General features: G+C 52.7%; 1 protein-coding gene across 2 annotated transcripts; it reads right to left on the bottom strand.

Annotated features, from left to right (window-relative positions):
• Positions 1 to 5,089: 5,089 nt before the first annotated feature.
• Qdpr (quinoid dihydropteridine reductase) lies at positions 5,090 to 19,104 on the bottom strand. Of its 2 annotated transcripts, none has more exons than XM_048363959.1 (7): positions 18,947 to 19,104; positions 16,420 to 16,512; positions 12,680 to 12,776; positions 11,009 to 11,149; positions 8,728 to 8,836; positions 7,182 to 7,265; positions 5,090 to 5,688 (listed from the first exon to the last, which is right to left on the bottom strand). In XM_048363959.1, exons 1-7 carry the CDS (start codon positions 19,052 to 19,054, stop codon positions 5,583 to 5,585), a joined length of 738 nt encoding a protein of 245 aa, XP_048219916.1. In that variant the 5' UTR covers positions 19,055 to 19,104; the 3' UTR covers positions 5,090 to 5,582. The 2 variants fall into 2 exon arrangements, with proteins under 2 accessions (XP_048219916.1, XP_048219917.1); XM_048363960.1 differs by lacking the exon at positions 18,947 to 19,104 and adding an exon at positions 16,613 to 16,669.
• Positions 19,105 to 19,862: the final 758 nt, after the last annotated feature.

Below are 19,862 nucleotides of genomic sequence, written 5' to 3'. Positions count from 1 at the left end.
CTGTGACTCAAGTGGCAGAGTGCTAGCCTTGAGCAAGAAGAAGCCAGGGACAGTGCTCAGGCCCTGAGTCCAAGCCCCAGGACTGGCCAAAAAAAAAAAAAAAAACACCTTCCTTTAGCTTAGTGGTATGAAAATAATGGAAAAAAAATTATTACAAAATAGAAAAGAATTGCCAAGCAATAAAGTGAATAGTCACGGGTCGTCCCGCACGGCATGGAAGAATGAGAAACAAGAGGGAAGGAGAGAGCACCAAAGCAAGGTTGCTGCGTGAACGACGTCAAGGTGAGATTGGGTGGTGCTTGCTCTGCCTCTCACCCTGCAGCTGTCACTCAACGAACCCCCCTCAGAGGCTCAAACCGTGGCAAGGATGGGGCGAATCACCTGACCAACAAATAGCAAACACCACCTAGCAGCTACCCACCCAAGAGACTCTCCCCTCCACACCTTGTGAGCTCTGATAGGGGAATGAGGCCCAACCCCAAGAGCACCAGCCAATCCGGTTAGGACCTCCGCCTCCCTGAAGTACAAAGTCCCCGCCCAGAGCACAGCCAGACATTTCTCCCCTCCCAGTTTATTTCCCTAGGTGCGCACTTGATGAACCTAACTGTTCTAGTCCCAATGGCTAGGAAAGAAACCACCGAACTATCTAGGTGGAGAACTGGCAACCTGCTTTGAAGATTCTCTCACCAAGGAAACAAAAAAGAAGAAAGAAAGAAAAGTTGAGAAGTTTCTAACTTCTTTCCAACTTCAGTAACTAATTTTGTTTTTACACCATATATCCCATCCCATGATTAATGTCGTAATTGTACACCCCCAACAAATATTCACTCAATCCTTAGAATTTACCTAGCCACAAGAAACAGACCCAAGGGCTGGGAATATGGCCTCGTGGCAAGAGTGCTTGCCTCATATACATGAAGCACTAGGTTCGATTCCTCAGCACCACATACATAGAAAAAGCCGGAAGTGGCGCTGTGGCTCAAGATGGCAGAGTGCTAGCCATGAGCAAAAAGAAGCCAGGGACAGTGCTCAGGCCCCGAGTTCAAGCCCCGGGACTGGCAAAAAAAAAACAGACCCAAGTGTGCAAGGGGTAGCTATGATGCCCTAAGTTTCAAATGAAATCCTTTTTCCCAGGAATAAAGTATTTTATCCTTTGTATAACTTTTGGGCTTATTATTATCACTCCCATCTTACCATTGGGAACATTACGGCTCAAAGGGCAGTTCATCCAGAGTCATGATTAATAATAATGTCCCTCTCTAGCTCTTACTAAGGAAATTCCATATATTTACTCCAAGTCAATTGAAACGTAGAAACTATTCACTTACAGTCCTTTTTAGGCTTTGGATTACTAGAAAAGTAAAATCATGAGATTATGTAGTCATTGGAGCAATGGCAGTTTTATTTGAATAAGCGGAAATTAGGGGAAATGCTAGTCTTCTCTTTTGAGTACTGTTCATGATGCCGCGCTGACCATTCTCGCTGCTTTGATTACCTTTTCTAGTAAAACTCACTGAGCAGAAAGCATTTCAATAGCCTGATCCAGAAATACACTCCCTGCCCACCATCAAACAACATAATGCACTCAGCAACAGCAAGCAGGACAGAAAGATCAGCGAGTGTTTGTTTGGGGAAATTGTAGAATACTGGATACTGGTCTCCTGTAATGAGCAAAAGCCTGAAAAAAGAATGTCAATACCTTGACAAGAAGTATCATTATCATAAAGCTAACTGAACTGCAATAAAGCCGGAGATTGCCACTTCTGTGTGTCTGCAAACCCTTGATTTCTAGCAGATAACTTCTCACCATGATCCAATTGTATCTTCCATTATTGAAGAACAGAAACAAAACTAAATTTTAAAACATCTTGAGCCAGGCACCAGTGGCTCATGCCTATAATCCCAGCTCTTTCCAGTTCCACCTCCTTAACTCTGTATCTACCAGTTATTCCCAGGGCTTTCTTATGCCCTCATGGATGGGAAATTCTGCTCTCCAAATACTCATTTTCCTCTGCTACACAGATTGTAAAAAGTGAGAACCATTCCCCAAATTGGCCTTTACAGAAGCTGCAAGGAGGTAAGGCTGTATCTCCCAATCTTTATCTACTCCAGTAAGATCTTCATTTCTCGTGTGTGTGTGTGTGTGTGTGTGTGTGTGTGTGTGTGTGTGTGTGTGTATCCTCTTTCTACTTCAATAAAGAAAGCCAACTAGAAAAATGGGGTAGAGGCAGGAAAAGGGAACAGAAAAGCAGAGCAGGGAAAAGGCAGCAGGCCTAGCAGCGGGACTGCTGCAGGTGATTTATTGATTCGAGATCTGTGCAGAGCCTGAGCAGAGACGGGAAAAGAAAATTGAAGCGAGTTTCTCTGGCTGACCTCCCTGCCACAGCGAGCATGTGCTCATGTGTTGCTAACGCCTGCCCCCTGGTGGAAATAGGTGGGACTGCCCAAGAGCTTCACGTCGACGGAGCTTCACAACCCATGGAAATGCTTGTTCGTGAAATTAATTTTCAAAAGCAAAAATTTTTAACTGCGCTTGGTCAGAACTTCATTTTAACACACCGATGAATCGGAGGAACGGTGAAGATCACCTTCCTCAGAGTTCTGTTTCCACGGCTGCTGGGGGAAGGTTAGACTCAAGGTTGAGGTAAGGAACCACAGCGGGCCCCCCGCCCCCAGCAGTATACCTGCGGTCCTGACGATTGCTAGGGGATCCCAGAACACACAAGCTGACCTCCAAGCCAGTGAGGGGCCATTTGGAAAGTGAGCAGAAGCACCTAGGGATAAGCACTCTGCTGGCTAGCTCAGGGTGAAAGAACCTGAATGAAAATTCAGTAAGATTTCCACGTGCATGATCACCTAACTCCTCTAAGAAATTATTTCAGCAATAGAGCCTGTCCAGGAGAACAAAACAGACCCAAAGTCTGGCAGATTTTTCTAGATTCTAGCCATGGGTTAAGTTCATGAGACGGGACAAATGATCTGAAATGAGTTAAAGCCGTACCCCGAGCTCCCTCTAGAGGCCATTCCCAGCCTTACACCACGGCTCCACTGAACGGCGAAGGCAGGGACAGGGACCTCCCCACCCGCGGGGGTCAGGAGCCCATTGGTCTTAACCTATGATGTACAGGATTCGAGCTCTGGGCGCTCCACCTCGCTTCCCTTCCCCTTCGCGATTAGACTTCCCTCACTTTTCTTCTCTGATGTCAGTGCACTCTTACCTTGCTGCCTCTTCGGTTTCTGCACACAATCTGAGTGTCTCTCCATGGGACTCTGGTCAACGCTTCCTTCTCCACCAGCACATGTGAGCTCCTCAACTGTGGAATAAACCTTTTTCGCACGTGTGTGTGTGTGTGTATGTGTGCGCGCGCGCACACATGCACTTGAAATAAAGGCCGGGGTGCTGTCCCTGAGTGTTTGTGCTCAAAGCTAGGAGTGCTCTACCGCTGGAGACTCAGCTCCACGTCGGGCTTTTTTGGTGGTTCACTGGAGATAGAGTCTGCAGGACTTTCCTGCCTAGCTGACTTCAGTGATCCTCAGACCTCAGCCTCCCGAGTAGCTAGGATTACAGGCGTGAGCCACCTGTGCCCGGTTTAAGCCTCTTCCCTTTATAGTCCCCCAGACTCTGCTGTTTCATTATAGAACAAAATGGGCTCCGACAGCATGCTGGCAATGCTCCTCTTCTTCCTTACCTAATTTTGGCAAACTCGGCACTCAGTCTTCTCTCTTCTGCACATAGTGTATTGCTATCAGTTTATTTCACCACTGCTCCAAAGCCGCCCTGTACCGCCTGCTATAGGACTGAGATGGACCCGGGCAATATTTTCCCTGCCAAGTGGATATGATGCTCAATTTTGCAGATAAAGAGATAAATAATAAGCAATTTTTAGGTCTGCTTTCTAAACAAATTAAAAGCGACCAGTCCTTCTAAAACCAATTCGCTCCTCGGCGAGGTACTTATGGTGCAGCTTGTCCATTGGTAAACGGGAAAGGACCCATGCTGTGTGCTTAGGAGGGCGAGCAGGCGGACGCGGGAGCTGCGCAGGCGCCGTCAACAGCTGGACTGGGGCTCGGCTGAGAAACGTCACGGTTCACCTCCCCAGGGAGGCGCTCCCACCACCTCTGCAAACGCTCCTGTCACCGCAGCTGCTCAGGAGACTGAGGCAGGAGGACTGCAGTTCAAGGTCAGCCTCGGCAGGAAAATCTGGGAGACTCTCCTCCCCGGTTCACCCCAAAGAAAACACAGAAGTGGAGCTGTAGCTCAAGTGGTAGAGCACTAGCCACACACACACACACACACACACACACACACACACACAACCACCATGAAGTACCATGAAGGACTCCACAGACAATACAGAAATGACCCCAAGGTCGGGCACACTCACTCCTGTGTCTATCAAAAGACCCCAGAATGACAGTGCGCGAAGGGTGGCCCTGCTGAGGAGGGCGGGTGTGGACGGCTCGGGGGCTGAGCAAGGCAGGGGACGTGACAGCAAGATGGCGGCGTCTCTCCCGCACCACGCAAGAACACCACGCAGACAGCACGCTCGGGAAAACCACCGGGCGGGCGGGAAACGGCTGCCTGCCATCCTCACGCAGCAGGATCGGCTTGCGGGTGGACCGGGGAGCGGCAGGCTGCTAACAGGTGCTGCATTTGACCCTGGAGCCACTGTGACATTTTAGAACCGGTGGTGATGGTTGTACAACACCGTGTGTGTGCCAGACGTGCCAGGCCCCAAACCCTAGCTCGTAGCAGAGGTGGCGGGTCCGGCGCCGGCCAGCCGTGACAGTGGCCCCGGCCCCCACTCCTCCATCTGCACGCTGAGCGGACGCGGTGATACCACCCGTTCCCGTGAGAAGGGCCTGCACCGGTCACGGGAGGGTCTCTTTGCGACATGGGGGACCCCTGGCCCCCCTGAGTGCTGGCTATGTCCAGGACACACTCTGGCCTGTGCACCTGTGTGCAAAACACACCCCAGGATTTGCACACGGACCTTCTGGGAACACTGGAGGAAAGTCCTCCAGCAGCCCAGCAGCCCACTGCACGCGCTGGGCCCCGCGTGCAAGGCGGGCTGGCTACGGGGGATCACACCACACACCAGGCGTGTTTACGAGGCAGAACACTCCCAAGTGCTCCTCTTGAACACTCAGCCCAGCCCAGGCACCCGGCAGCTGCTCAAGAAAGGGACACAGGACAGAGCTGGGAGCTGTTGCTTCTACCACACACACGGTCTTTAAGGCAGTTTAACGTGAGGCCACAAAACTACAACCATGACATGAACAACACTCAAATACAACGCAGCCCTCAACACGTGCGCACCGCCCCCCCCCATACCAGCGCACCCTCAACTCCCAAGGTGGCAGCCACTGTCAGGGCCGAGGAGCGGCTGGAAGGCGACCCCACAGGAGCACGCGTGGACGCACGGGACGCGAGCCGCCAGCCCGCCTCGCGGGTTAGTTCACAGGGACGTCTCTCGTACCACGAACAGAAACTCGGGACACAAGCGGCCAGACGTGGCCGCACGGGGAGGGACAGGTTGGCGACGGATCTGGCAGGCCCCTCTCAGGCACCGAGACGAAGCTTAAAAGTACGCCGGGGTGAGCTCTGTCTTTCCCTCCGTGGTGACCACCTGCATCAGGCTGCCTGAGCTCGGCCGGTTTTTCCCGGTGATCCAGTCGTGGAAGGTTCTAGAACAAAGAACAGACACTTAACGTTTTCAGAGCTCATCCGAGGCTCATGCGTATGGGGCGGGATCATGGGAGGAGAGGCTGGGAGACCTCTGGACATCACGGATTCCAACCCAGGTTCCAGGAGCTCTGGGCCTGAATCGCTCCCAGAAATTCTGTCCAACACTGTAGGATAATGTTCAAGTCATTTTCAAAGACTTTAGTTGGTTAACTCGAATAGACGGACACATGCACAGTACACAAGGCCTTCGGTATGTGCAGGGGATGGGTTCTAAGACCCGAGGACACCAAATCTGACAAGCTCAAGTCCCTCACAGAAAACAGCGTAACTGCACATAACCTACACGCAACCTCCCATACTTTAATCATCTCACCATTGCCAGTAACCGCCCCAGGGTGAACAGCTTTGAGACTGATTGTTTAGGAACTATTGACAAGTGAAAAAGTATCTGCACATGTTCAGGGCAGACACCATGGAAGAACTCATGCATGGGTGCAGAACATATAGATGCCATGGTTAACTACACTCAGAGCATCACAGAAAGTTGAGAGGAAACATGCTTTCCTTCGTAAATTTTGCTTTTGGTTCTCGGCCGTTCTGAGGTTTGAACTCAGCTTGCCAGGAAGACGCTCCACCTCCCAAACTATGTCCCCAACTGTTTTTTCTTCCAGTTATTTTGGAAACAGGGTCTTACACACGGCTCAGGAGGAACTCCGCTCCGTGGTCAGGGTACCTGCTTAGTGTGTGTAAAGCCCTGACACCACCAAGAAAAGAAAGGAAATTCAAATATAATCAGGGTTCAGTGCTTCGTCTCTTCCACAAGTTTGCTGTTACTACAAATCACTGTGGCCGCCAGTAGAGGTGTCACAGAATCCCAGCCGCTGTGACTCTGGTTAGGGAGCCACACTGCTTCTGCCGTGGGAGCGAAGACTCCGCCTCCCCCAATGTCCCTAAGCCCCAAGTCTTACATAAGGAGTTTGCGTTCAATAAGGTAACCATGAGGCCGCGGTCAGAATGCTGCTTAGCACCTAAGTGATTCCAGCGTATCACTTCCTCCCAACATCAAATATAAGTCAAGTCGCAAACTCTGCCCAATTGAACTTCAATGAGTTGGAACCTTCGGCCAGAAATGCATCCGGGACTCTGCCAATGCCGTGGAGTCGAGCCTTGCTCAGAGGGCTTAGTACTCACTGCCACATTTCATCCTCCCAACCACTCCCGTGGACCACTTCACGGAGATAGGCAATCTGGGGCCTGGGGCCGGAAACGAGCCAGTTTGGCTGGGCAGTGAGCCAAGGTCTACGGTGGCACCACACGAACCCCTCCAGGCTACTGCCCCTCTCCAGATCCTGAGTAGCCAGTCCCCTGGGCACAGATCCTCGGGGAACGGACGCACCCCGGGGTCCTCAATGATTCTGGAGCACCTGGGCTTCTCCTTTCCCCATCGATGACCAGAAGCCGCTCCGGCAGCCGTGGCTACGCTGATACTCACTCGACCAGGAATTCCAAGGGCGTCCAAGAGCTGAAGTCGGCCTCAGGCATCGACTTCCTGTTCATGGGGGTGTCCAGGGTCACCCTGAAATGCAGAGACAAGGTGTCATTTACAGCAACAGGTAGGTGCTTGGCCCTGAGCCAGGAAGACACAACCGGGCAGCAGTACCACCACAAGTGTCTGGCTGGCACCAAGTGTGACATTTACCATCAGAGACCAGGAAGCCGTCCAGGCTACAGAAATTACCTCTCAGGTTAGCAATGTGACTTAGTTGGTGGGAGAGTGCTTGCCTAACGTGCATGAAGCCCGGGGTTCGATGCCTCAGTACCACATACACAGAAAAAGCCAGAAGTAGCACTGTGGCTCAAGTGCCAGCCTTGAGCAAAAGAAACTCAGGGACAGTGCCCAAGCCCTGAGTTCAAGCCCCAGGACTGGCCAAAAAAAAATCTCAGTGTAATTGAACAAGGCTCTTCATGACTCACCCTGCCGGCCGACAAGAACAAAACAGGCAGGGACCCATTGCGCTTTTTATTTTAAATACAGTGGCTCTTGGAGAAAAGTGCTTTGTGCACTCCCAAAATGTGGCACGCTCATTCATCTCCAAGGATTGCAATGGAATAATATTCCTTCAATAGGAGAACATTAAACTATTAAGGTTTCCACAAGAGAAAACGGAGTTCAGACCTTCAGGAATGTCTCCAAAATCCGCACCTCAGGCACAGGTTGGGGAGGTGGGGGGGGGGGGGGACCGGGGTACACACCCACCGGAAAGGGACCAGAAGTCCCTTCATGAACTGACCCAAGGGTCGAGCCGCACAGTGTGGAATTCCTCCAGGAGGAACGAGATACCTCCAACGCGGCGGCTCTGCCGGGACTGCTGACCGGGGAAGGCTTCCAGGTCACGCTCTCTCCCTCCCCCACCCCGGCACCCTTGCCTAGACACACGCATGCAACACACGCACGCGCTGGCCCGTGTGAAACACAGAAGGTTATAGCAAAATAGAATGTGTAGACTAGTTCTACAAAAGGAACGAGAGGGGAAAGAAAAAGAGAAAGAAAATAAAAGGAAAAAAACAAAACAAACAAAACCACCAGGCGAACCCCAGCTAGCCAATCACCCAGTCCAGACAGTGCAGGGTAATCCAAGACCCGAGAAGCCCCAAGAAGTCCTGCCAGGGGCTGTGTCCTGTCCTGTCCCACCCCCCACCCCCCCCCAGGCCCGGCAGGGATGGGTTTCCTGCTCTCAGAGGGGCCTGCGGAGCTCTGCCCTCTCCCTAGCGAACGGCAGGGAAGGCACATGGGGCACGAGGCGGGTTCTCACCGGACCCCAAGTCCGCAGTGCCTCGGGCCTGAGCTCCCCAGAACTGCAGGCGACCATTTCTTTTGCTCATACCTGACCCAGCCTAGGACATTTGGGGACAGCAGCAGGAACAGACCAAGAGAAGTGTCTGAAGGGGCCTTTGGTGAGTTTGAGAACTGCAGGCGACCTGCACAGAAGTCCCTGGGGGGGAGAGCCGCCAGGCCAAGCCGGGGCGGGGGCACCTACGGGAGCACGGCGATGGCGGCGGCCCCGGGCGGCATGCCGCTGTTCTTCCCCGCCAGGCTCTGGCACAGCTGGTGGACGGCGCCTTTGGCCATGCCGTAGCCGATCATCCCTGGGAAGTGGAGAGGAAAACGAGGCGGTTACCGCAGCAGCCAGGGCGACGGCCGGATCCCGCCAGCTCCTTCCTCTGCTCCCCGACACCGGTGCCCTTGGGCCAGCTGTGTGCGCCCCTCGCCACGCCCTGCTCAGGGGACGCTGGGGGGGGGGGGGAGGACGGGGCCTAAGAACAAGGGCCTCAGAGGCTGCCAGGTGTTCCTGGGCGGCAGGGAGTCGTGGAAGGGTCCTGGGTGGGAGTGGAAAGTGGGGCTCTCCCCTCTTTACCCTCTGGTCTATTTCTCCACGCGGAGATGGCAACGGGGCTGCGGAAGGGCTGAAAGGCAAGACACGCAGAAGGCGGCCTGAGGGCTCCCCTGCCACCCACACCATCACGCGCGGACCCACGATGCCCTCTCTGCGGGGAGCAGCGGCGGCCTGTGGCATCGACACAGCCCTGGCCCTGACTCTGCCTCTCCTACCACCTGCCACTGCTCTGCCGTCCACAAAGCCTGAGCCCCAACGAGGCTGGGAGGGGCCCCTGCGCCCCGGCACCAGAACCCCCCCCCCCAGACCCATCGCACAGGTGGATGCCAGGAGCACGAGGGAGACCGAGGCCGCGAAGGGCTCTGAAGGGGAATCCCAGGGCACCGGGCAGGATCTCGGTTCCCGGCCAGGGCTAGGGACGCAGACTGAGTGTCTGTCACCCTTCCAGCCACCTGTCCCCCTGGCTAACTGCAACCCCAGTGCTCAAGTCCCAGGGCTTCCTGAGGACAAGACGCAGCAAGCAGGGCACCGGACGTGCCAGGGGTCTCTGGTGACCAAGTGACATGGAGCCCACAGAGGGCTCGGCCAAGGAGCCCAGGCAGCCGAGAGCTGCAATAGTTTAGGCTTTTGGGGATGCTCAACTTCAAACGCTACACAAACTCCTCCCCTCCCACGCTCGGTGAGCGGCTGCCAGCTGAAAGGGAGGGGAAGGGGGGTTTGGGTGGCCGCCCCAGCGGGGGGGGGGGGCCCTCTCACATCTGGGCTCCCACTGCAGCGACCACCACCACCACAAGGAAAATGGGCATTCACGGCGAACCCCTGGCCAGCGGCAGGAAAGCACTGCTCTTTCCCAGTGGCTTCCCGCGCTGCGCAGTGCAAGGGTTGACATGTTCCAGGGACGAGCGAGGCCCCGGCCCGGCCAGCAGCCAATCACCAGCCCACTTCCACAGCAACCTTCAACCGCAATAAAGAGGTTCGAGGTCTCCGAAAGCCACTTAGACGCGCCGGGGGTTATTTCTCCATCCTTGGCTTCTTGCTTCGTCAGCAGGCAGGAAGCCAGCAGTGGTATGAAGACACAAGCTCAAGCCAGGCACCGCTGCCAGCGGCTTACACTGTTAGTCCCAGCTACACAGGAGGCTGAGATATGGAAGACTGTGTGGTTCAAGGCCAGCCTGGGCAGAAAAGTTTGCTAGGCTCCATCTCCAAAATAACCAGCAACAAAGCCAGGCTGGAGATGTGGCTCAAACCGAAGAGGATCCATTGTACAAGCAAGCCTAGCATGAGGCCCTGACTGAGTGCAAACCGTAAATCAAACACTCAACCACCAACACATGAAGCTCCGCAAAGCCCTAGGACTCCCTTTCCAATCCACTGAAGCAACACCAGAGCAGGGAATCTTTGGGGGTACAACCCAAGCAACCAGCTACCCAAATGGCTTCACTCTGTGCCACAACCCTTTCTTGGGGTACACAATGCAGGTAAGAGATCATTTGCAAGATACAAAACAAAGTATCCATTACTAAGAAAACTGTGTCTTCCTAATTATAAAATGATGCATGATCCCCAAGATTTGATTTCCATCCCAGCCCAGATTCTTAATTGGTCCACAGGGAGGCCCTGTCATTTTAGTATAGCTTACCTGACAGTCCACAGTGCAATCTGGGAAGGGTGGGGGGGGGAAGTGAGCATTTACTCAGCAGCTTTCCAAGTGACAAACCCTCTTTTGAGCAAGTCTTCTTGGGTTGAAGGGCTTATCACGTCTCATTCGTAATTTATTCTAAATTATACGTAGCCCTCCCCAGATATGGGGGAAGTATGAATCAAAGTTAAGAGAACTTGCAACCCAAAATAGCTTAGAACATCCCCTCAGCAGCCCTGAGCCCGGGACGCCACCTCATGCGACAGATAAGGAGGCAGAGCTCACCAGGAGTGCCGTCCAGGGCGGCCTTGGCACCGGCCAAGGTCAGGAGGCCTCCTTCCTTCAGGTGCTTGGTGGCCAGGTGGCTGGAGATCGTCGACGTCCACATGCTCTGTTTCCACATCAGGTCACAGTTTTTAAAGAGAGCTGAAGAGAAGGAAAGAAGAGAGGAGGGAAAATAAGTGGACTCATCATTCCCAGAGAAGAAATCAAAATTCAAGCTCGACTCATACAACCCAACACTCAAGAAAGACCCCTCCAAGTCTTCCCCCCACCCCTTCCTCATTCCCATTTGCAACAAGATCTAATACAAACAACCTCCAGTTCAATGGCAGAGGCACAGTTTTGATGACCAACCAAGTCTCAGCTTCCCTACTGGCTACTTGGTAAAACCTAAGCCAGTAAGTTTAGGCAGACAAATCTGAGGTTAATAGATTTATTAGAGGGCTGGGGATATGGCCTAGTGGTAAGGTGCTCACCTCATATACATGAAGCCCTGGGTTCGATTCCCCAGCACCACATATATAGAAAATGGCCAGAGTGGTGCTGTGGCTCAAGTGGCAGAGTGCCAGCCTTGAGCAAAACAAAAGAAGCCAGGGACAGTGCTCAGGCCCTGAGTCCAAGACCCAGGACTGGCAAACAAACAAACAAAAAAAATAGATTTATTAGACTGGTGTTGTCTCAACGGTTTAACCAGGCAGGCACTGGTAGCTCATACCTATAATACGAGCGAGGCAGGATACTAAGATCTGAGGATTGAGGTTTGAACCCGGCCTAGGCAGATATATCTGAGACACTCTTATTTCCATTTAATGAGCAAAAATCCAGAAGTGGAGCTGTGACTTAAGAGGTAAAGCACTAATACTGAGTGAAAAAGCTCAGGGACATTATCCAGATCCTGAGTTCAAGTCAAATATGAGATCACACATACACATACACACACACACACACATTTAATCTTATGAAGGACACTAGATTTATAGTAAGAACATATACGTTTATGTCGGCTTTTGCCCATGATAAGAATCCCAGGAGACTACTACTTGGTAAGAAGCTTTTCCTTCACCCACAAAATGAGGTGTCATCACTACTTTGCAGGGTGCTATGGTCTGAAGGTGGCCCCGAGGTCCAGCGGGGAAGCTCAGTCCCCAGTGCGGTGGTGCTGATAGAGGGACCTCTACACTGGAGGTCATGCGCAGTACCAGTGTCTGAGCACGAGTCCTGGCTCTCAAGAGAGCTGAGATCTGGACAATCACTGTTCAAAGCCAGCCTAGGCAGGAAAGTTCACTGGACTCCATCTCCAGAAGCAAGGCTGGAGGCATGCTTCAAACCGTAGCATGCCTGCCTAGTTAAGAGCAATGAAGGCCCCAAGTTCAAACCCCAGGACGGCCAATTCTTCAGCGTGAAGTCAAGAGCTCAGGACTCATAAGTTGGTTAAGGCCATTCCTGCAGGAGTGGGTTACTGGCAAAAAGGATGTCTTCTTCTGTGGGATGATGCTACAAGAGGCCCTTGCCGGGGGCCAAAACCTCAGCGCTAGAAGTCCTACCCTCCAGTCAGAGGACAGGGACAGATAGCTACTGAAAGATTCTGGGAGACAAACCTCTGGCCTGGCACACAGGCTGCAGGGCAAAGAGCAGGGCAGAGTGAATGAATGATTAACTCGGAAAACGACTTACATTTGGATTTGGCATTGCCCCCGGCCCATCCTCCGGCCACACAAAGAATGGCGTCCACCTTCTGCTCGCCCAAGAGCTTTGCAACCTCAGCAGTCACCTTGAACGCAGGGGCACAGAGATGCGTGAGCTGTAAGGCAAACTGAGACACGAGACGGGCCCTCCCCCATACCTAGCCTCCTTCTTCCTTTAAAGCCAGCTGACAGTCTGCATAGGAAACTAGACCGCAGACCACGCTCGGCTGAGGTCCAACCAGATTTCAGTGTGATTCTCCTAAAGGAGTCTAGTCTCCTTACAGACATTGGAAAAAGCAAGACGGGGCTTGCTGGGCTGGGGCATAACGCAGTGGCGAAGCACTCGCCTACCAAGTACAGCATCCTAGGTTTGATCCCCAGTACCAAAAAAAAAAAAAGAGAGAGAGAGAGAGAGATAAGCAGTCCTTGAAATAAAACAATAAAGAAATAGAGTAATGATATATTCTGGCATATTCCTTTCTAGGCTTGCTTCGCAAATCATAGAATCACAACCTAAGAAAATGTCCAAGAAACATCAAGGGGAAGATAAGGCTGTCGATGGCAAACTACTGGGAAATCCAGATTGCACCCGAGTTCTTTTTCGTCTTTGTTCTGCCAGTCCTGGGGCCCTCTGTGTCTTCCTGATACATTTCATGTTCAAGTCTCTGACAGGGAGAGCAGCCACACACGCAGCCCTCCTGGGCACCGGAACCTGCTGTGAACAGAGCGGCAACCCAGATGGCAGGAACCCGCTCTTAGAAGGCATGCATCTCCACCCGGCCCGAGCTTTCACTACGCGGCTCACTGTGCTTCTGTTCAGTGCTCAGAGCACAGCCGCCCCACCCCGCCTCCAGCTCAAATCCCACCTAAGCCACCCCCTGCCTCTCGACCCTGAGCAAAGTCCAGGATCTTTCTGGGCTTCAGTCTCCTTATTTCTAAAAGGGAGAGCACCTGAGTAAGGGTGTTAAGCACAGGATGGAGAGCAGGTGCATTCGTGTAAATACAGCGCTCAGAGTGGCGGCTGGCAACGAATGAGGCCTTGAACCCCATAAGGCCAATCTGTACCACGTAATCATGGTAAACGTTAGGATCCTACATACACCCTAATGTGGGCCGCACACCCAAGGTTTCAACCAACCTCAAACTGAAGATATTCTGGGGGGACATAAAAATAAAATTGAGAAAACACTTCTATCTGTTAAACACATTAAGGACTTCTTTTTCTTGTCATTATTCACTAAATAATATGGTTTAACGACTGTTAACATGGTATTGACATTACACTGGGCAATATAAGTGCTGTAATAGAGAGGTGGGTGAAAGTGTATTGGAGGATATACAGATCATATATAAAGCTACACTATTCACCTAAGAGAACTGAGCACCTGCTGAGTTTGGTACCCACATTTATTTTTCAGAATAGCCAACAGTCATGAAGTCTCAGTGTTCAGAGCCCCAAACGTACAGTCGAGCCACGGAGTCACCAAGTTCACACGAGGAGAGCACTCTGCCACTCACTGGCTGGTTGGCCGTATCACTTAGCACCTGAAACCCAGTGCTTCCAGGGAGAAAACTGCCCATCACCAGCCGCATGGAATGGTGGTGAAAATATGGTACCCCAAGCCTAGTGCTGTGGCTCAAGCCTGGCCTCTTAGCTACTCGGAAGCCTGAGGTCTGAGGAACACAGTTCCAAGTCAGCATGCGGCAGGAAAGTCTGTGAGACTCTTATCCCCAAATAACCACCCCCCTACCCACTCAAAAAAGCTGGAAGTAGAGCTATGACTCAAAAAGCGCCAGCCATGTGCAAAGGAGCTACAGGACAGTTCCAAGGCACTGAGTTCAAGCCCCGGTAGTGGCACCAAAAAGAAAAAAAATCTAAAAATGTATAAAAATACAGTGCATCATACAAAAAGGAAGTAAAGATTTCTCTGGGAACAAGGGCTAGAGCACTGGCACGAGGCACGCTAAGCAGAGTCCCGCAGGCAGCTCCGGGATGACCCCTGAGTCAGAACAACTACACATCAGTGCCAGTGATCCTTCTAGAGGGTGACACTATTCTGGGGAGAAAAAGGAAGAGTTCAGGGGCTGGGGATATGGCCTAGTGGCAAGAGTGCCTGCCTCGGATACACGAGGCCCTAGGTTCGATTCCCCAGCACCACATATACAGAAAACGGCCAGAAGCGGCGCTGTGGCTCAAGTGGCAGAGTGCTAGCCTTGAGCGGGAAGAAGCCAGGGACAGTGCTCAGGCCCTGAGTCCAAGGCCCAGGACTGGCCAAAAAAAAAAAAAAAGAAAAAGAAAAAGGAAGAGTTCAAAGGTGCCCTCAAAGTATTTGTGTCATTTCAACGGGCTTCTTGTTTCACATGACGGGAATAACGTTACAATTTAAAACAACGTGTTCAGTGAACATTCACGCTTTGAGCTAGGTAACTCCACTTCTTAGAACAGATCCCAAACAATGAGGTACAGTGACACAGACAGGCATCACACCATTCTTGATAAGTAGTAAAATAAAACAAAACAAACAAAAAACACTGAAGCAGGAAGTAAACTGTGGCGATCCACAAAATGAAAGTGATGCACTGATATTTAAAATAAATATATACGAAGGGTTAAAGGCAAACCAATGCAACAGCAATACTTACAAGGCAATATGCTGTAAACCAACTGTACATCTCAGGGGAGGGTGAGAAGGGAACTGGGGAGGGGGAAGAGGTGGAAAAAATGAAGGAGGAGGTAACAAGTTTGCTAAGAAATGTACTCACTGCCTTACGTATGAAACTGCAACCCCTCTGTACATTACTTGGACAATTTTTTTTAAAGTTAAAAAATAAAAATAAGTATATAATATTTACATACTCAAATTGAATATAGATTGACCTCTAAGAGTTATTAAATACATATGACGATATGTTTAAAGAGTAATTTTTTTTTTTTTTCTTTTTTGCCAGTCCTGGGCCTTGGACTCAGGGCCTGAGCCCTGTCCCTGGCTTCTTTTTGCTCAAGGCTAGCACTCTGCCACTTGAGCCGCAGCGCCACTTCTGGCCATTTTCCGTATATGTGGTGCTGGGGAATCGAACCGAGGGCTTCATGTATATGAGGCAAGCGCTCTTGCCACTAGGCCATATCCCCAGCCCCTAAAGAGTAAATTTTTAAAACTCTAACCATTAAATAAAAATACAAAATTATCCCTACTTGCAAAAGTAGTACTATTCAGCATGCATAAGACAGACAAGAAAACAGGATTAGATAATTTATCTTTGTAATTTGTGTGTGCCAGTCCTGGGGTTTGATCTCAGGGCCTGGGCATTGTGTGTGAGCTTCTCTGGCTCAAGACAAGCACCTTACCACTTGAACCACAGCTCCACTTCCAGCTTTTTGTGGTTAATTGGCGGTAAGTCTCACGGACTTTCCTGCCTGGGCTGACTTGGAACAGGGATCCTCAGACCCCAGTCTCCTGAGTAGCTAGGATTACTGACATGAGCCACTGGTGTTATTTTATTTTTTTTCTTTTTCACTTTCTCCAAACTTTTCCTCCACAGGCCCAAATAGCTTTTATAATTAGAGGCAATCATGGGAGGGCTGAGGATGTAGTTCAGTGGTAGAGCACTTTCTTAGCACGCACAAGGCCCTGGGCTCTACCCCTAACACTGCAAGAAAACAAGTAATTGAAGAAAACTCATAGCCAGCACAAGCCTTGCTGCAGCATTTGGAGATCTTTCTGGAACTACCTGATCAGCTTGCTCTGTGAACGAGTCTGTCATTTTAACAATGACACTGGCACTGGCTTCTTCATTCTCCACGACATCGATGCTGGCAACCCACTGAGCAAAAGAGAAAATAGTTTTAGTCAAGAGACAGGAAATTCTTATCTTAAAGATCCACACCTGAAAATGGGGCAAGTGGAGAAAGGAAGCAGCTTACAGGTATCCCTATCAGAAATGCCTGGGACTGGAAAGGTTTCATACTTTGGACTTTTTTAAAATGGAGTATTTGCATACATACGTGTGCGTGTATGCATATGCGCGTGTACATATACAGTATCTTGGGGATAGGATTCAAGTCTAAACCCAAAAACTCATTTGTTTTATATATACTTTATACTCATAGCCTGAAAGTAATTTTACACCATTTTTATGAAATAGTTTTGTTATTATAAAGGTTGTTAGGTCCTCTCCCTGAGGGCTCCATGTAGATGCCCCCACCTCATTAAGTCTCCACCCAGTTACCTGGGTAACCTGCAGACCTGGAAGCAGTTACCTCCCCTTTCCCTGACATCACAGCCTAATCCACCTGGCCACACCCCTTCCCCCTGCCCTAGATATAAGGCAGGGCTGGGTGGGGGTCGCTTTCTCTCTGCCTTCTCTCCGGCCATGGATCATCTTGGCCACGGGCCAGCAGTTCGGTAATAAACTTTCTTTCCTGCCTGAATACCGCGTGGTGTTCTCCTTTACCGGCTACCTACTTTAAAAACCTAACAAAGGTGATGTACAGAATGGTTATCATAGCATAAGTCAGGTAATGAATACATCTCTTTTGGACAATCTCACCCCTTCCTTTGCTCCCAGTTTTTCCTTCTCACAATTTTTTAAAAATAATTTTGTGCATGTGGTGAGGTTTCATGGCACAGGATTTTTCCAGTTGGGGCATCACCTGAGCTCTCCAAAAAGCTTTGGCTTGGGGACGGAGGGGATAGATAGCTCAGTGACAGAGTGCTTGCTTGCCTGGCAGGCCCAAGGGTTCGGTCCCTAACACCAGAAGAAAAAGGGGGGGGGGAGCCAGTTTGGGGGGGCCTCTTCCACACCCCAACCCGCAACCCCCTTGGGAGACAGCAATTCAATTTCGATTCTTGAAAATGGAAAACTCTTCCTGGCTCCTGGGCTGTATACAAACAGGCAACTGGCCATTGGAGGGCCCCTGCCCTATCTATGTCAGAGGGAGATAGGTTTCGGGTTTGGGGGCTGAATGCTGACTCAGCCACAAAGTAAGTGTGTGTGTGTGTGTGTGTGTGTGTGTGTGTGTGTGTTTTCCTCACCAAAAAGCACGCCGTTAAAGATTAATAGGGCTGGTTAGAGAGAATTAAACCAGAAGCCGGATTAAAACCTCTCCTGGCTCAGGTGAAGCCGGGCTCTCTCACTTAGTATTCAGAAGTCCCCAGGGCTGTAGTCCCGTCTGAAAGCCCCCAGAGAGAAGTGTCCCCACTCTAACTAGTAATCACAGCGCCATTCAAAACAAGCCTGGGGAATAACAAGGAAACAAAGGAGTCTCCCGCACAGCTCACCCCCCCCCCCGCCCCTGCCCCCCCCCCCCCCACCAGAAGGGGAGGGAGGACAAAGAACTGAGGTCAACCAGTTCACCAGGCTGTGCCCAGGTCAAGGATAAACCACGCATCCTCCCCGGGGGAGGAGGAGGGCCCGGCCTGCCCACCGGCCCACACCGACCCGAGATCGATCGGAGTTACTGGGGGGCTGAATCAAGTTGGGAGCGGGGGGGGGGGGGGGGGCGGGGAGCTCTGCGGAGTGGCTGCTCCTCCTGGGCCGGGAAGGGCCCGGGAAGCCACCCCGCTAAGCCTCCACGGAGGTGGGTGGTGAGGAGGCAAATTCCAAAAGAAAACCCCCCGGCTCTCCTGTCTGGCTGGGGGGGGGGGGGGGAGGGCGGGGAGGGAGGAGCTTCTCTCGCAGGGGGCAGAGGCTGCTACCTGCCCCTCTCTACCGCGTCCCCCAGAGCCTCAGGCCCCACTTTTGGGAGTGTCCTAGGGTGCTGGGCGGTGGGTGGCTGGGGTCAAGGCCACGGTCAGCTCGGCTGCCCGCCCCCGTCGCCCCGCACAGGGGGTGAAATGTCCGATCTCAGGTCCAGGCCCGCTGGGGCGGCGGGTTACACGGGGGGAGAGGCCTTCCACGACCCGGCAGCCTAACTCCAGGTGTCCTCCTCCCCGCTCTCCCGGGTCCCGCACCCCGGCTCCTCTCCCTCCCATCTAGAACTTTCTCCGGACCCCGCGTCCTGGCTCCGCCGGCTAGGCCTTGGCCCCGGGCACCTCGCCCCCTCACCGAGCCAAGGCCCCCCCCGCACCTGGCCCGCGTGCGCTCGCACCCCAGGCCGGCGCGGGTCGGCACACGCACGTGAAGCACCTTCTCCCCGGAAGCCAGGCCCCCCCCACCCCCGCTCCCTCGTGACAGCCCCCACGGAGGCTCTCCCAAGCCGCCACGAGGCCCGTCTCCCGGGCCCAAGGCCCCGCAGCCACCTGGCCCGCGACATTACCCAGTTGCGGGCCCGGAAGGCCTGCACGCATTGCGAGCCCAGCGCGCCCCGGCCGCCGTACACCAGCACCCGGCGCGCCTCGCCCGCCGCCGCCGCCGCCGCCGCCATCCCGCTCGTCCCGCCGGGTCCCCGCGACTGCAGACGCCCAGCTGACCCCAGAACCCCGCCTGGTCGCGCCCCGCCGCCCTGCACCCCGCCCCCGGCACGCGCGCTCCCCGCTACCACGCCCTGTCGCCACGCCCCTCCGCGGGCGGGAACACCTGCAAGGCCACGCCCCCGAGCCCTGCACCCCGCCCCCGGCACGCCCGCTCTCCACGGCGCCACCCCTGGATGCCACGCCCCACCAAAGGGCGGGGACACCGGACAAGCCCCTCCCCCGGCACGCCCGCCCTCCACTGAGCCACTCCCGGATGCCACGCCCCCCACGGGCGGGGACACCGGGCGAGCCCCGCCCCATCTGCCATCTGACCAATAGGAGTGGGCCCCGGGAGTCCAGGGCTGGCACCAGACAAACGGCCTAAAACGTGTTTTTCCATAAGTAGGACTGAGGCCTGAGCTTGGCCACTCGTTTCAATACCTGCGTGGCCTAACCGACTCCCTGGACTGCCCCGGGCCTCAGTTTCCTCACTCTGAATACGGGAGTAATCGTCTGTTCCCTTAGGGTTTGGGGAAGGATTACTAATGGTAATAGTAAGGTTACATAGGTAGTGTACGGCTAAGTAGTAAAGATTTCAATAAATGCCAAGTGATCACCCAATTCACCACTATGTGATTGCTTTTATCACTATTTCTAACCCTTGGAGACCATTAAACATCTTAAGGGATTGAAAGTGTCAGGTTTGTTCTGAATGTGGGGAAGGAGATAAATAATCTAATTTTAAAAGGGGGGGGGGGGAAACCCCAAAACTGATACACA

The sequence above is a fragment of the Perognathus longimembris genome, chromosome 16 (genome assembly GCF_023159225.1).
Source record: "Perognathus longimembris pacificus isolate PPM17 chromosome 16, ASM2315922v1, whole genome shotgun sequence".
Lineage (NCBI taxonomy): Eukaryota > Metazoa > Chordata > Mammalia > Rodentia > Heteromyidae > Perognathus > Perognathus longimembris.
The sequence above is the reverse complement of the archived record's forward strand: the minus strand, read 5'-3'. Positions and strand labels throughout refer to the sequence as shown.

Bases quoted from the DNA above. Each gene is read 5' to 3' on its own strand.
- Qdpr (XM_048363959.1), bottom strand. From the start codon at position 19,054: ATGGCGGCGGCGGCGGCGGCGGCGGGCGAGGCGCGCCGGGTGCTGGTG. The intron at 8,837-11,008 runs GTGAGCTCTGCC...TCCACTTCCCAG, and splicing joins CGCCCTGGACGGCACTCCTG to GGATGATCGGCTACGGCATG. The intron at 7,266-8,727 runs GTAGGTGCCCCC...TCTGCATTTCAG, and splicing joins GCCGCCATCGCCGTGCTCCC to GGTGACCCTGGACACCCCCA.